General features: G+C 43.2%; 1 protein-coding gene across 6 annotated transcripts in view; it reads left to right on the forward strand.

Annotated features, from left to right (window-relative positions):
* Positions 1 to 14190, forward strand: part of PIP5K1A (phosphatidylinositol-4-phosphate 5-kinase type 1 alpha) — a 37612-nt gene extending 23422 nt beyond the window's left edge. For 3 of the 6 annotated variants that reach the window (XM_070496898.1, XM_070496897.1, XM_014865312.3), the window contains 12 exons: positions 1078 to 1208; positions 1644 to 1761; positions 1939 to 2091; positions 2788 to 3087; positions 5303 to 5508; positions 6507 to 6590; positions 7461 to 7509; positions 7722 to 7806; positions 8857 to 9003; positions 9203 to 9332; positions 12181 to 12229; positions 12505 to 14190. In XM_070496898.1, the coding sequence (XP_070352999.1) occupies positions 1078 to 1208; positions 1644 to 1761; positions 1939 to 2091; positions 2788 to 3087; positions 5303 to 5508; positions 6507 to 6590; positions 7461 to 7509; positions 7722 to 7806; positions 8857 to 9003; positions 9203 to 9332; positions 12181 to 12220 (1443 nt within the window). In that variant the 3' untranslated portion in view covers positions 12221 to 12229; positions 12505 to 14190. The remainder of the gene's footprint in view (positions 1 to 1077; positions 1209 to 1643; positions 1762 to 1938; positions 2092 to 2787; positions 3088 to 5302; positions 5509 to 6506; positions 6591 to 7460; positions 7510 to 7721; positions 7807 to 8856; positions 9004 to 9202; positions 9333 to 12180; positions 12230 to 12504) is intronic. The other 3 variants (XM_070496900.1, XM_070496899.1, XM_014865315.3) reach the window with 1 other exon arrangement.
* Positions 14191 to 16675: the final 2485 nt, after the last annotated feature.

The raw sequence follows: 16675 nt of genomic DNA on the forward strand, positions 1-16675 counted from the left end.
ACGATCATTTTAAATCTAAGTACTTCTCTCAGAAATAATTTGAATCTTTCAGGCTTTCGTCTTCAGTTAGGAGCTTTTTTTGCCACTCTGTTTTCCATGGAACACCCAGTCAGGCCCTCCCTTAGAGGTCTGAAGTTCCTGTAGCTAGGTGGTCAATCAGAATATCAGTTAATTTTAGTTACAGTCTTTTTTTTTTAATGCATAGTTTTGTGGGGGTTTTTTTGAGGAAGATTAGACCTGAGCTAACATCTGCCGCCAATCCCCCCTTTTTGCTGGCCCTGAGCTAACATCCATGCCCATCTTCCTCTACTTTATGTGTGGGACTCCTACCACAGCATGGCTTGCCAAGCGGTGCCATGTCCCCACCCAGGATCCGAACCAGCGAACCCCAGGCAGCCAAAGCGGAACGTGCAAACTTAACCACTGTGCCATCGGGCCCGCCCTAGTTAGATTCTATATTAGATGAATAAAATGTTTGCAGGGCCCCAGATACTCTGAGGGCAGGAATTTTTGGAGTGAGACCTAAGATTGTTCTCTCATGGGGCCAGCCCGGTTGGTATAGTGGTTAAGTTTGCATGCTCTGCTTTAGCAGCCTGGGGTTCACAGGTTCAGATTCTGAGTGTGGACCTACACACTACTCATCAAGCCATGCTGTGGCAGCGTCCCACATACAAAAAATAGAGGAAGGTTGACACAAATGTTAGCTCAGTGACAGTCTCCCTCAAGCAAAAAGAGGAAGATTGGCAACAGATGTTAGCTCAGGGCCAATCTTCTTCACCAAAAAAAGGAGAAAAAAAAGATTGCTCTCTCAATATAGTACATAGGAAGGACAACCTGTCTAACTGAGGCTGGCTTGGACAGTCCCACCCTTGCTACTCTTTATCTTCATGCCCTTCCAATCTTGCCAGGCTTAACTGCCATGTAAAGCATGGAGATGGGGAAACTGGTTTACCCCAGTTTAGTCTGAACTACTAGAAGGACATTTGCTTTTGAGTGCTCCTTCTGGCTCTTCCGTCTTGAGTTTTTATTGCTATGATCAGATTTAATAGTAGAAACTTTCATTCTCTTGTTTTTCAGACAACCTCATCAGCCTTGAAAGGTGCCATCCAGTTAGGCATTACTCACACTGTGGGGAGTCTGAGTACCAAACCAGAGCGAGATGTCCTCATGCAAGACTTCTACGTGGTGGAGAGTATCTTCTTCCCCAGGTACAGAGGTTACTGTTCAGGGGAATGTCCTAGAAAGAACAGCTTTTTCATATCAACCAATTTTAGGGGTTCAGGTCTAATTCAAGCTTGTGTCCAGTCCTTAACCTGATCTTAATCAAGATGATGTGGGACTGAAGAATTTGGAGAGCAGATGCTGTCCTTTGGATGCTTCCATGAGCCTCTAGCCTGTGGAGTAAGCCGTAAAAAACAAAACAATTCAGTGCATTGGGTAGGAGGCAGTGTGATTCCCTGTGCCCAGGTCTTAATCCCCATATTGTGCCTTTGCCCCACTAAGTAACTGGCTCACCTAATCCCTCTGGTTCTCTCAGGAGGGGTATATTGACCTGCCTCTGGGTGACTCTGAGTGTCTTCCCAGGGTAACTCCCTGGTTGACAGGGACTGGTAAGTTACGGCTGCTTCTCTTTAACCCCACAGTGAAGGGAGCAACCTGACTCCTGCTCATCACTACAATGACTTTCGGTTCAAGACCTATGCACCTGTTGCCTTCCGCTACTTTCGCGAGTTGTTTGGTATCCGGCCTGATGATTACTTGGTAAGCTTCCAGATCTCAGGACCATGTGAATCTAGTATCTGAGGGGTACTCTCAAAGGAAGACTCCCACGGTCTTGCTCTAGTTTTTCTTTAGAGCAGAGTTGCGTCTGTACTTGATTTCGGATTGGGCAGGCCCTGGTATCTCTGAACTTCTTGTTCTCTTCTCTCTGGGCCCCAGTACTCCCTCTGCAGTGAGCCACTGATTGAACTCTGCAGCTCCGGGGCTAGTGGCTCCCTCTTCTATGTGTCCAGCGACGACGAATTCATCATTAAAACAGTTCAACATAAAGAGGCGGAGTTTCTGCAGAAGCTGCTGCCAGGATATTACATGGTGAGGGGAAGAGGATCGCTGGCTGCCTGTGCTGCCTGCTCCACTCCTAGACAAGGCTGGGGAGGCTGGCTTCAGTGGGGCAAAACAATGCCAGTGCTTCTGTCTTAAGAACATAGTTCATTTTTGTGCTTTTTGCCCCACCTCTTTTGCCTATTTATGGCTAAAAGGGGTTTTGTTTATCTGTCCTGTCTTAAATTTTATTTGGCTTAGGCCATCCTGCCCAAAGGCAGAATTAAATGATGATTTTGTTTTCCATTCTAGATTGGGGAATGAGGTTGTTTACTTACCCTGCTAGTACTCTCTTCAGTCTTACTCTGACTGATTGCTCTTGGAGGTTCTGGAGATTTTAGAGAACTCTCTTTTGCTTCCCATCATACCCGCAAGAATGTACTATACCGAGGGCGAAGAGTTAAGACTTTTTCCACGCTGTCTTATCTTAAACCTGTCTGAAAGACTGTATCATACGTTCACTATCGTGACTGGTTACTATATTGGAGAGTCTATGGCTCAGCTTGGTGGAGATCCCATCATTGAGACAGATGTATTGGGAAATTTTAAATAAATATAGTGTGGGCTTATAGACAGATTGTACCTGAATCCCTTGTAGCAGATATAAGTGGCAACTTTTGCCCTTGAATTTCACTGAAAATCAACCAACTTGCTCTCCTAATTCTTTTTTTACTTTCGTACCCTCAGAACCTCAACCAGAACCCTCGGACTTTGCTGCCTAAATTCTATGGACTGTACTGTGTGCAGGCAGGTGGTAAGAACATTCGAATTGTGGTGATGAACAATCTCTTACCACGGTCTGTCAAGATGCATATCAAATATGACCTCAAGGGCTCAACCTACAAACGGCGGGCTTCCCAAAAAGAGCGAGAGAAGCCTCTCCCCACCTTTAAAGACCTGGACTTCTTACAAGACATCTCCGATGGTCTCTTTTTGGATGCCGACATGTACAATGCTCTGTGTAAGACCCTGCAGCGCGACTGTTTGGTGAGTTTGTCGTATTTCCTTCTCTGCTAGACACCAAAAATCTCAATCACTAAAACAACTTGGTTGTTCTTAGGCATCAAATCTAGAGATGGGACTCTCTTCTTTAGCTCCATATGTCCTAGACTTCGTTTAAAATAACTTTTACATTAGATCATTGCTGTATCCTTACATTTTTTTACTTTCTCCCTATTTATCGTCCCCAATGTGGCTTCATTTCCTTCTCTGCCTATCCTGGGCCTCATAATCATAGATTCTCCTTATTTTCATACCAGCACTATCCTTCCTCAGATCTTGGTCCTGCCTGCCAAATCCAAATTTATGTCTTGGAAGCTGAAGTGCTGCTGAAGAAAATCACACAACTGTATATACCGGCATCTCTACAGACTTATGATATCCAACTCCATTTGGGCCCTCAGTATTGCTTATCAATACATTTCCTGTTCTTCTCAGCAGAGATTTCAGATGATTGACACTCTCTTCAAATCATTTTCTCACTCCCATCCCCCAGCCTTGTTTCTCACCAAACTACCTTAGCTTTCTATTTTGTTCCATCCCTTTGTCCTGCCCCATCACCAGTTTATAAACATATCTGCACATACCATCCTTAGTCTCTGTTTTTTCCAACTTGGTGGCTTATTCCAGGTCAATCCCCTTTGTGCTCTACGTCCCATTCCTCCTTTTTCTTTAGGATCCTGCTTCTTAACTTGCTTCCTTTCCCTCCTCTGGCTCTAGTCTCTACTGATTGTTTTCTTTCTACACACAAACAGGCTTATCTCTTCTATCTTAAGGTTAGGTGGATTCTTTTCAACATCTTCATCTAATGATGCTTCTATCTCTCCTTTTCCTTTCTCTTCTCCTATTCCTACCTCAACCCACCGTGTCCTGGCTTTTGCTCTTACCACTTCAATTGAACTGCTCTCCCCAGTGACTACTTGATGCCAAATAGAGAGTGCTTCTTAGTCTTTGCTTGAATTTTCTGCAGCTTTTGACAGTTGACTATTTCGACTTTCTTAACAAGTCTTCTCTTCGGTTTTGTTACACCTTTCCCTACTGATTTTTCTACGTTTCTGATAGTTTTTTCTCAAACTGCTTTTGTAAGATCATCTTCCTCTACTCAGTCTGTAGTGTTGTCCCTCCTTGCCCTTCTTTGCTTACTCTACATCTGCTTCCAGGATAATGCCTATTTTTGTTGGTTGTAAGGACTAGAGAGTTAGTGGAACAGAGAGCATTTTTTATGACTATACATAAGAATCAGTCCTGTGCTCTCGTCATCCCTTACTTCACCCACCCAGCAAAACACCCTGAGTTGAGCTGCACCACCAAAGTGAGCTACTGGAACTAGTGGGAGTATCCCCTCTCCCACCCTATTCTGGGGTGGAAAGAGGGTTGAGAACTATACGATACAATCTAGGCTCCTTAATAAGACACATGTCACTGTCAGGCCGGTTATTTTCTAGCCCCTACTAACTGCTCTAATCTGCCACACCTATCCTTTGCATTTTTGTTCTAGCAATACCAGATTTCACCTCCCTGCATGTAACATGCTGTTTTATGCTTCTAGGCCTTGCAATAGTCTTTCCTTCCTTTATTTACTTGGACTTAATTTCTCTCTAATTTATCCTTCATAAACCTATTTATGTATTACTTCCTGACCTCCACTATACTACTTCTCAATCATGTAAGTGCTTCTGTTGTTGCACATATTAGACTGTATTGTATTTATTTTTACATTTGTTCCCCATCCTTAATTACAATATCCTTGAGGACAGAAACTCTTGAGTATCTTGGTATCCCCATAAGCAGGCACAATGCCTACAGATGGTAGGGATTCAGTAAATATTGAACTGACTCTGCTCTGTCACAAAGTGTACTTTTACCAGACCTCCTTGTGGGTCTTTATAGCACACATATGTATTCTTTGTTCCCTTGAGAATATAATGCTCTTTTCATGAAGAGATACAAGGAAAGAACAAACAAAGAGGATCTTGTGGCCTAGGCTGTGGTCTATAAAGAAAGCTGAGGGGACTGTAAATGAATAGAGACCAGAGGAGGTTAATACATCCTTTTCCAAGGAGTAGTAGGAGCAAAAGATAATCCTATGGTTAGCCCTGGAGGTTTACTTTCAAGAATAATTGGATCAGGAAAGCTGTGAGATCCTGAAAAAAAAAATTCTCATGCCTCCCAAGGCTTATATCATGCTTTTTCATTCCATTAGGTACTGCAGAGCTTCAAGATCATGGACTATAGCCTCTTGATGTCAATCCATAACATAGATTATGCACAACGAGAGCCCTTAGGCAATGAAGCACAACACTCAGTTGACACTCGCAGACCAGCCCCCCAAAAGGCTCTCTATTCCACTGCCATGGAATCTATCCAGGGCGAGGCTCGGCGAGGTGGCACTATGGAGACTGATGACTAGTAAGTAGGTTCAGGGGCATGAGGAAGGAGAGCATATTGATTCAGCAGTTAGGTCAGTAGCATTAATGCTTACAGAACCACAGAATGAGCTTTCTTAAAAGTGTGAAAGCAGGGGTCGGCCCCATGGCTGAGTGGTTAAGTTTGCGCACTTCACTTCGGTGGCCCAGGGTTTCCACCAGTTCGGATCCTGGGCCCAGACGTGGCACTGCTCATCAATTCGTGCTGAGGTGGTGTCCCACATAGCGGAGCCAGAAGGACCTACAACTAGAATGTACAACTATGTACCTGGGGGGCTTTGGGGAGAAGAGGAAGGGAAAAAAAAGAAGATTGGCGAGAGATGTTAGCTCAGGTGCCAGTCTTTTAAAAAAAATAAATAAAATGAAAGGAAGATTTTTAAATTAGGGATTTGTAGTGCATCTGGAAGGAGAGCTATTCAAAATTAAAAGACTTTTAAAAAAGTACACTCAGAGTCTTAACATATGTCTGTACATTGTATTAGAATTTCGTCAGAAAGAATTTTATTATAGACTTTTTTATGGAAGGCATCTTTCTTATCAATGTGGATCTATCAAGGAAGTGTAGTTATTGAAGTACCATAAATGTCTTTTAGGTGGTTTCATTTTTAAGGTATCCTTTAATATGACTCTCAAGAAGAGTGTCTTAGAGGACATAAATTAAAATATGAAAGTACTGAGGAAGTTTAGAGTTAATTGAGGGAGCATTCCAAAAATTGCTGAGTAGGGGTGATTTTAGATTCTCTTTGGTGGAGTTGGGGTGGGAGAGGCAGGCAAATGAGATTTGGAGAGAAAGAAGTTAAAATACATATTCCAGAGTGGTTCTTGGGGTTGGAGGAAGGTTCTCACTCTTCCCCAGTTTATGGAAGATGAGACAGTTATGTTTAGGTCTCAGTTCCATGCCCTGATTTTGACTCAGTTTCGAAGAAGCCTCTACCTGCTAGCCACAAGATTTTCTTACTCTTTTCTTCTTGTCTTCCCCAGTATGGGTGGCATCCCTGCCCGGAACAGTAAAGGGGAAAGGCTGCTGCTTTATATTGGGATCATTGACATTCTACAGTCTTACAGGTGAGAAGCATATGGATGGATCCCAAATTCGGGGGCAGAGTGGATGCAGATGACCATTCACATTTCTCTTTTAGATGGATTTGTCACCAGATTCTTCCTGGAGAAAAAACAATGAGTTGCAATCTGACTGCTTACCTCATTAGCTTTCAAATGTTGGTTTATTTCCTTGATTTTCCCTGTCTCCTGGCTTCCTTACCCTGTCACCTCCCCAAACATAATGTATACCTCTGTGGAAAGCTGACTTAGTCCTCAGAAACGCCAGGGTAGAATATGCCATCTGTCTGGCTCTTTGTGAAAAACCTGTGAGATGAGTCACTCCACATAGGGATACACCTGGAAACATGTTCCATTTTTCATGGAGGAAAAACAAATGGGTCACTGTGTTCTGTGAAAAGTATTACCCTGAGGAACTGAGTCAATGAAGTGGTGGTGAAGGAGGAGCTGGAAATGTTAGACCCCACTTTTGCTCCTGTAAGATTTCAGGTACTAATGAGGACTGGACAATACTTGATTTACGGATTTAGAGTATTATCATTCACTTTTTAACTCCCCTTCTTCCAGGCTTGCCCATCTATCCCTCTAGCTTTCCTTTTACAATAAATATTGTTGTCTCTGACTTGCCAGGGACATATTAACTACTCTTTTCCCGTTGGGGGATAATTGACTTACCTGGAAACAGCTTTGCTCTCCGTGCTAAATAAGCACTACCACGGCTGTTCTTTGGAAAGCCGGTGTAATGGTGGGTGTGCTTGCCTAGCTTCTGTCTTTTTAAGTTTCTCTATTACCATTGCCCCTTTAACTCCCTAAAATAGAAAACTATAAGGTCATTCATTTAAAAACTGAATGTGTGATATACGTTTTCCTTGGCAGGTTTATTAAGAAGTTGGAGCACTCTTGGAAAGCTCTGGTACATGATGGGGTGAGTAGCAGTCAGCTAGAGGCTCTCCTTTTTCTCCTCTCTCACATCTGATTTGCATCCTCAGTTTCTTCTTTCTTTCTTATCTTATTTTGTTTGTGAGTTCTACCCTTCTGCTAGGGTCTCAGCCTAGGGGAAAATGGCCCTTGAAATAGAAGGTCCACTTGCTGGGCCTCCTTCTCTCTAACTCTGTAGCCGTTTCTTTTGCTCTGCAGGACACTGTATCGGTGCATCGCCCAGGCTTCTATGCTGAACGATTCCAGCGCTTCATGTGCAACACAGTGTTCAAGAAGATCCCCTGTAAGTGGCTTCTACCAGATGATCCCCCAATGGCTCCCTTAATCCAAGAAATCGGGGGCAGGACACTTCTGTCAGGGAACTGCCAAGGCCAGAGGCCTCTCTTGCTCTGCCTACATCCTGTAAGAGCTGCTGCCTGTCCTTATGTCAGTCACTCTGTCCCAGTCGTTTCTGAGTTGCTGCTTTCCCCCTGGCTCTCCCTACATGTGTCGCTGAGGTGAGGGGTATTTCTGGGAAATTGGTGGGATTGCAAAAAAATGTGTAGTTGTGGGTGTACAATCCATGCCACAGGATAAGATAGGCAGAACTAGACTTTTATGGACAGAGATAGGCAAGGTTATTGCCACTGTTCTATTTTCCATCCATATCCCCAATGCCAACAAGTTCTCGGACTAGGATCAAATGGTTGGAGAAGCATTTACTGATTTCTGTTTAGCAGGTGTTCTTAGTCTCTTCCCTCAACTTTCTTGGTTGGGAAGTGCCAGTGTTCTTTCCAAACTTTCCATGCTGCTGCTGCTGGCAAATTTCAACTCCTCTTTCCCGTCTCCTCATCATAGGCATCAGTTGTCCCTCCGTGAGGCAGAGAAGACTTCGGCATGCCAGGACAGTCTTAAGACACATGGGAAAATCCTTTCAAAGTCTTTTCAGAGTCATGTGTAAACAAGTATAAAGTATCATTATAGTGCTGTTTGTGTAAGTGCTATGAGGATGTAGAGTGAAAGCGTCAGCTGTCAGGTTTAACTGAAGGAAACTGTTAAAGAACAAGGGAATTACGGAATAAGAGTGGAAGCAAAGCAATCAAGCTTGTGTGTAGGTGGGGAGAGATATGTGTCCCCTTTCCTCTAGGTTTTCTGCTTTCCAAAGTGAAGTGAACTGAGAAACCCCCTCCTCTGAAGAGTAGTTTACAGGGCTCATCCTTGTTGGCATTAACCCTTCTTCCTGCTTTGCAGAACAACTTTGGGTTTGTGTTGGGGATGCTAGCAATTTGTATCTATGTCTTGGTGACGGTTTCTGAGGTGGGTGCTAAGTAGGCTCTCTCTTTGCCTTTTGAAGTGAAGCCTTCTCCTTCCAAAAAGTTTCGGTCTGGCTCGTCTTTTTCTCGGCGATCAGGCCCCAGCAGCAACTCCTGCGTTACTTACCAGCCATCGGTCTCTGGGGAACACAAGGCACAAGTGACAACAAAGGCGGAAGTGGAGCCAGGTCAGCGCCAGGGCTGGGGTCCCCATGTGATTGGGTACTCCCCTCCCTTCTTCCGAGCCCTGTTTTATCTGCCTAGGGCCTCTACTCCCCCTTCCTGTCCAGGAAGAGCCAAGTTGCAGCATATTTTTCCCTGTATTTCCCCGACCCCATTTTCTCTTCTTTTTTATTTATTGATTTTCTTCCCCTTTCTTTTTTCCAGGCGTCCACTTCGGTCGTCCTGATGTTTTACCTCAGACTCCACCTTTGGAGAAAATGAGTGAGGTCTCGACTATTCCTGACCCCTATCTCTCACCTGTAGTTGGAGAGACTTTGCAAATGCTAACTACAAGGTTGGTTTCTTGGCCCCTTTCTCCATATAATCTTGTCATCTCTCTCTTCAGGTCCTTGGGAGCCTCCATAATTCTGTTTTTTCCTGAGATCATTGTTTGTCTTCTGCTCTTCACTAGATTTTTGCAGGTTTACTGTCCTAAGAGTTCATCTTTAGTGATTTCGAAAAGTGTGTCAACATCTCTGCATCTTTAGGGGGTGGGAGGAAGCCTTTATGTGCAGACTTTTCTGATACTCAGTCAAAATACCCCAACAAACCCTTCATCTCCTGGTGTGTTAAGTGAGAATTCTCAGCTTAGGATTTAAGGCTGAAAAGATTCCTGGGCAGTGAAGACAATTAATAGTCAATTGTTAAAGGATCCAGTGTAAAGCTTGTGATTTAATTTTGTTACCTGATGTGTTAATTATCTATGCCATTATAATAAATTACCCCAAAGCTTAGTAGGTTAAAATAACAAACATATATCATAGTTTCTGTGGGTCAGGAATCCAGCTGCAGCTTAGCTGGGTCCTCTGGCTCAAGGTCTTTCATGAGGTGGTAGTCAAGCCGTTGGCCAGGGCGAGGGTCTTGTCTGAGGGCTCAACTGAGAGGCTTCACTTCTAAGCTCATTTGTGTGGTTATTGGCAAGATCCAGTTCATTGTGGGGTGCTGGACTGAGGGCCTTTTCCTTGCTGGCTGTTGGCTTGGGGCCTCCCTCAGTTCTTTGCCATATGGGCCTCTCCATAGAACAATTCAGAACATGGCAACTGGCTTCCCTCAGAGTAAGCAAGTAAGAGTGCATGCACCTAAGCAGAAGGCACACTTTAGGTTACTTATTGTAACCTAATCTCAGAATTGACATCCTATCACCTGTACTGCATTCTGTTCACTAAATCTAGCCCACACTCAAGAGGAAGGGATTACACAAGAGTGTGAATACTAGGAAGCAGAGATCATTGGAGGGCTAACTTAAAAGTTGCCTATCACAATCTGCCCTCTGGCCCCCAATGATTCATATCCCTCCATGTGCAAAATACAGTCATTCCCTCCCATGGTCTCTGAAATTTAGTCTCATCCTATTACAGCATCAGCTCAAAGACCAGAATTTTGTCTTCTAAATTAGGTCCAGGTTTGGATGAGTTCCCCAAGTGTTGTTCCTTGAGTACAGTTCCTCTCAATCTGTGGGCCTGTTAAACTAAAGAGACAAGCTATTTTCTCCCCACACACCCAGCATACAGTGGTGAGTCAGACATTAGATAACCACTACATACCTTCCTGTACAAAAAGAGAAGAGTGGAGGCACGGGAGTCACTGATCTGTAGCTAGCCCAAAATCCAGCAAATGTTGGAGTTTCTTTGATCAGATCTCAAAATGTGGGACTAATTCCACATGGTTCTTGGTTCCACCCTTATTCCTCTTGGTTTTGCCATCTGAGTCGTCCTTTTTCATGAAAGCTAGAATGTGTTTGCAGCTGAGTAGTTTCTCAGCCTGCTTCTTGCCAGTAGAATTTTGGGGGTCCAGTGGTCTGTTTTCATTTTGCACTGTTTCCCATTCAGTCCAAGCTGGTAATATTTTTGTTGATGTAATACCCTCAAAGATTTTGTGGGCTTCTTGTGAATCTCATTGGGATTCACTCCATTAGACAAAAGCCAAAGCCACAAATACCTTCTTGATAAGCCCTGTGCTTCCTAGAGACCCTATTAAGTTGAGAGGATCTGAGACATTCCCTTAATCTTTTTGAATGGCTTTTTGTATGACTAAATAGTACTCTAAGGCACCAACTTCGATTTTTCTGAGGTCTTAAAAAATGTTATACAGTTATACCTTTGGCTTCACCTTTAAACTACATTTTTCTGGCAGTGCCTTGATTTTTTCCTTGCTTAGAAAGCCATTTCTTAATTTTAGTCTTGTTTGCTATCTGGAGAGGCTCAGAATTTTCAAAACCACGTTTCAGCTTTCACTAAAACTCTCCTTAAAGCCTACTTCCCTCTTCCAAAGCCACTTCCACATTTTAGATTTTTACTATAGCAGCATTTCACTTCCAGGTATAAAAATCTATATTATCTATTGTTGTGTAACAAATTACCCCAAAACTTAGTAGCTAAAAACAACAGATATTTATTATTTCGGATTTTATGTGGCTTAAGAATCTAGGTGTGGCTTAGCTGGGTGCCTTTGGCTCAAGGTCTCTCAGGTGGTTGCAGTCAAACTGTCAGCTGGGGCAGTGGTCTCATCTAAAGGCTTACCCAGGGGAGGATCAGCTTCCAAGCTCACTTACATGGTTGTTGGCAAGATTCAGTTCCTTGCAAGGCTGTTGGACTGAGGGCTCAGTTCTTTGCTGACTGTTGGCCAATGGTACTCCCTCAGTTCCCTTGTCACGTGGTCCTCTCCCTAGGGCAGCTCACAGCATGGCAGCTAGCTTCCCTCATAGCAAACAAATGAGAGAGCATGTGCCAAGAGGAAGCTACAGTCTTTTTGTAACCTAATCCCAGAATTGACATTCTATCACTGATGCTGCATTCTGTTCACTAGAAGAAAGTCACTAAATCCAGGCCACACTCAAGAGGAGAGAATTACACAATGGCATGAATATTAGGCGGCAGTGATCACTGGGTGCCTCCCACTCCTGGGAATTGAAGACAGAAGAGGAGGGTATTAGGAAATATTTTATAGAACTCCAGAAACTAAATAGTTAATTAAAACCATGTGCTTCTAAATCTAGTAGCTTCTTAGCCTCTTCTTTCTGAATCCTAAATTGATTCTGAAGTGGAATATGGAGAAGCAGTATACGATTTGACTTGAGAGGAGAGTCCCTTTCCTTTTTTATCTTCTAATTCTTCTCTCTGCCTCCATTTTTTTTCTCCTATTAGTTCAACCCTCTTGGAAAAGCTTGAAGTTGAAGACTCATAGTTCACCCATGTGAGTGTCTGGGATGTGGGGGAGGTGAAAGCTTTGAAGGGTATAAAAGAGGATCACTGATAGAATGGAGCAAGGAGTTAACTGGCAAGGTTAGAGGGACTGGGTGCCCCCTAAATCTTGCTTTTTAAAATTTTGTGTTTTTGGTACCTTGTACTTGGAAGCTGAGGCTGAAATAGAAAATTTCTTAACTCTGCCAGCCAGGTTGAAATTAACTTGAATTCCATTCCTACCTCCTTATCTCCACGTCCTTAACTTTACACCCTTTCCCTTTTCAGTGAGCAAAAAAACTCAGAAGACCTGGAACAAGATTCTGCTGTTGCTTGTGATCCCAAGATGTCAGCCTTGCCCCAGCAGTGCTGAGTTTTCTTCTTGGTCATCAAAAAAGGAGCGTAACGGAGACTAGGGGAGCTCTCTATCTCCTTCCCGAAGAAGAACCTCTTCTCCTTCCCCTTCCTCATGAATGGGCATTAGTGCCTCGGACAGTTGAGGACAGCTGCATCCTCTCCACTCCTGAGTTGGGCGGCATGAATTTTCAACTGGCCAACCTTGGGTTCCACAATTGAATTTTTTCAAATCCCCATTCTTCCTGCTAGAAGTGGGGTTGCTGGACTTGGTGGTTTGGTGGTTTTCTTCCCCCTCATGCACCTTTCACTAGGAGCTGGACTCTTAATTTCCTCAGGACAAACTGGCTGGCACATTATCCCCACCTCAGCTCTTTCTCTCTAGAAGAAGACCCTGTAATCTTTGTAAAGGTTTTTGGGGGAGTAAGGTATTTAACCACCTCCCAGCTGCCGCCTTTTTTTCCTTCAAAGAGGGAAAGAAAAAGTAGTGCGCAGCATACGATTTGAAGCCAGACAGTTTCAGATCAGAAATCCAGCAGTGTCAGAGAGATGGCTATTCATAACATTCCCTCAGAAGAGCCCTGGTGTTTGAGAAACAGAAGTGGGGTGGTTGCTCTGCCAGGAGCAGCTCCTCTTTAACTCCTCCTCTCTTGATGAATTTCTTAAGGCTGAAGGAATGGAGAGAGTGGGACATGGGGTAATCTTTACCCCTTTTTTTAAAACCATGGGGCAGTCATGGGGGTAGAAGATCAGAGCCCTTCCTAAGCAGGACCCTACTCACTGCCAGGCTATAATGATTATTACTGTTTTGCAATTTGAAATGTATTCTGGTTGTTTTTCTAAATATGAAGGCTTATCAAATGAATTTTAGATCCTTCTCCAAAGGAGGTTTCTTCCTTGCTCTTCCCACCTATTCCGACAGTATTATGCTGTTCCTGGAGCTGCAGTGAAGAGTGGGATACCTGTGTCTGTTTAATGGCAGTCCATATCTATGAGGCTGGAGAATATTCTCTTAAACTCGTGGGGAGCCAGCAGATTCTTGCTTCGGTGAGGTCATTGCTGTGCCACATGCCCTGCCCCCTCTCTTCATGCAGCGAACTTGGAAATGGGCGCTATATAATCCTTTTCCTCCCCATCTCCAGGTATGTGGTTCTCCATGTGATCCTCCTACTCCTGTCAGGGCATGAAGGGGGCCTGGCGTCTCAGGCAGATTGTTGAATTCCCATACTATCCCCTTTCCATCCCACCCTACCTTGATAGTAGGTTAGCCCATATCCTAACTGTCTATAACTGTCTATATTAGACACCCCCAGCCAGCTTCTGGCTGCCTGTCTTTGCTGCCATGTTCTTTTTTACAAGAAGGAAAGAAACAATTCTTGCTATTTTTTTCATAATTTACTATTTATGATGTATTTAAGTGTTTTATTCAGGACAGAGTTCTGTAGGGGATGGGAGGGAATATTTGAGGGAGGTTGGGTCTTAGGGAAGGGAATGGGAACTCAGCATTTTTATGAAATGTCACTATTTGCCGCTACTTTGTATTGTTCACAAATGGCAAATGCAATATAAAAGTGATGAATATCTGGTTTTAATCTATTAAACTTTCATCAGTTATTTAGACCTCTTGTTTCTTCCTGGTTCTTTTTCATATACTATCTACTCCATGCTCCTACCCCAGCACCCAGGCTCAGTTTTGTTCATGTTGCCCTGAACAAATGCTGCTTGCTTTCCAGTTTTCCTCACTCCAGCTTCAGTCTAACTCAAGCTGAGAGAAATGGCTTCATTCCAGCCACCCCTTCCAACCTAACAACTTGAACTTGACAAAGAAAAGCTGTGAAAGGATATGAAGGGAACTACTGTAGGTCTGTTGCCTAGGTTGCAGCCCACTTTAACTGAGGGATTTGGGGATCCAAAGCTCAAAATCTTACTCAGGTTTAGGAGAAGAGGAGAGGGACAGTGGGAAAAGCAAGCTTGAGATTGGTTGGCCCTAGGATTCCCTCCCTTTCCTTCCCCTGACTTGGCCCTAAGGTGTCACTCTTAGAAAGCATAAAAGCTGCTTCCCTCACCTCTGTTGTTTCCTCTTCTGTGAGGTTGAGCTTAGGCTCTTTTGCAGTGGTGGGAAACTAGACAAAAAGGGGGGGCTTTGGAGAGGAGCAAGTTAACTAAATATTGCTCTTTTCATACCACTGTTCCCTATCTTGCTAAGATCATTCTACAAATATTTAATCACCAGCTAATGAGCAATGCACTGGGCAACTCGAGGTCAAAAGAAGTAATCGACCTTCAAGAGTTTACAGTGTCCAAGAGGAGTGCACACACACACGTGTGTACACAAAAACATCAGATGTGATACAATTAAGGATTTCAATTCTCTGAAAGACTGGTACAGAACATAACGGTGGAAGAAAATTAGAGGTTGCTGTGGGCTAGAAGCGTTGGAGAAAGTTTCACTTGAGCACGAGAGCCTAGAGGTATGAGAAAAGCAATGCAGAAGGAGACCTGAGTGAGAATACTGGAGCAGGAATAGGTGGAGGTGACACTGGAAACCCTGACTGCTAGGCTGAGGAATTTTTATTTTAAACAGGAGGCAATAGGGAGCCGTAGGATGTTTTTGTACCTAAGTAGAATGTAGAACAAAACAAAATGATTCAGAGAAGAATCTGTTGGCAAAGTTCTATCCAAGTGGGTAGATAAAGCAGACTGGTTAGACTATAATAATTTAGGTGTGAGGTGGTATGGGCCTAGGATGATTGTGATATCAGTTGGAGAGGAAAGGAGAGAATTGAGATGGTAATAAAGCTTTATGATAGAACAAGTAATAGGAGTGAAGGGGTAATTGGGAATTCTCAAAGTTTTGAATTTTGAGTTTAAGCCACAGGTTCAGCTCTCCTTTAGGCTGTATAAGGAGAAAACTTTTTCTCTAACACAAATTGACTCCAGGGGCCAGCCCAGTGGCACAGTGGTTAAGTTCACACAATCCCCTTCGGTGGCCCAGGGTTTGCTGGTTCGCATCCCAGGTGCGGACATGGCACTGCTTGGCAAGCCATGCTGTGACAGGCGTCCCACATATAAATTAGAGGAAGATGGGCACAGATGTTAGCTCAGGGCCAGTCTTCCTCAGCAAAAAGAGGAGGACTGGGAGATGTTAGCTCAGGGCTAATCTTCCTCAAAAAAAAAAAAAAAAAGAAAGAAAGAAATTGACTTCCAAACATGTTTTAGGCATAAATGGTCATTCTGCTACCCTTACCTTCTCACTCCCTGGTCAATTTATGCAACCGCTGAGTGGGTACAGTAGATACCCTCTTATGATCAGAAGGTCCCTCTAGTGGTGAGCAGCAGCTGCTACTTTATAAGTATGCTGCAATCTATTCAGATACAAGTAGGGCCTATTAGTGTAAAACTTCTATAACTAAAAGTTAGGAAAATCAAAATCGTGGGATAATAAAGCTGGAAATCCTGATCTAATGTTTTACTCTTAAGCATGTCAGTCTCGGCTATTCTGAAAGTTATTCACCATAGTTGGTATCTCATTCATTCTTTAAACAAAGATTTGCCAGTTAAAACATTCCAGATTAAATGTTTTTTCTTTAGTTTTTCAAGGACACGAAAAGGTCAGTATCTCCTGCAAAATTATTTCTTAAAAGTCCATTATAAAGCATCTGCTTGCTGTTTCCAATTTCTCTCCTCTCTTTTTTAAAAAAAGTTTTGTTATGGAAATTTCCAAACCAAAGGTAGAGAAGTATAGTGAACTGCCATGTATGCATCACTCAGCTTCAATAATTATCAACGTAAATAAGGCCAATCTGTTTCATCTATACTTTCTACCCCACCCCCACTTTCTCACTGCACCTCCAAAGGATTAAGTTAAAATCAATCCCAGACATCATATCCTTTCATCATAAGTATTTCAACAGATAACCCCAGAGATAAAGACTCTTTTTAAAAACATAACTATGACAACATTATCATGCCTTTAAAAATTAGTAATTTCTTAATAATAAATACCCAGGCAGTGGTCAAAGTTAGTCAATTGTCTTACAAATGAATTTTTACATACAGTTTTTTTGACCCCAATCTCTGTTGAATACACTCCAAGTTTTTGCTC

Source organism: Equus asinus, chromosome 25 (genome assembly GCF_041296235.1).
Source record: "Equus asinus isolate D_3611 breed Donkey chromosome 25, EquAss-T2T_v2, whole genome shotgun sequence".
Lineage (NCBI taxonomy): Eukaryota > Metazoa > Chordata > Mammalia > Perissodactyla > Equidae > Equus > Equus asinus.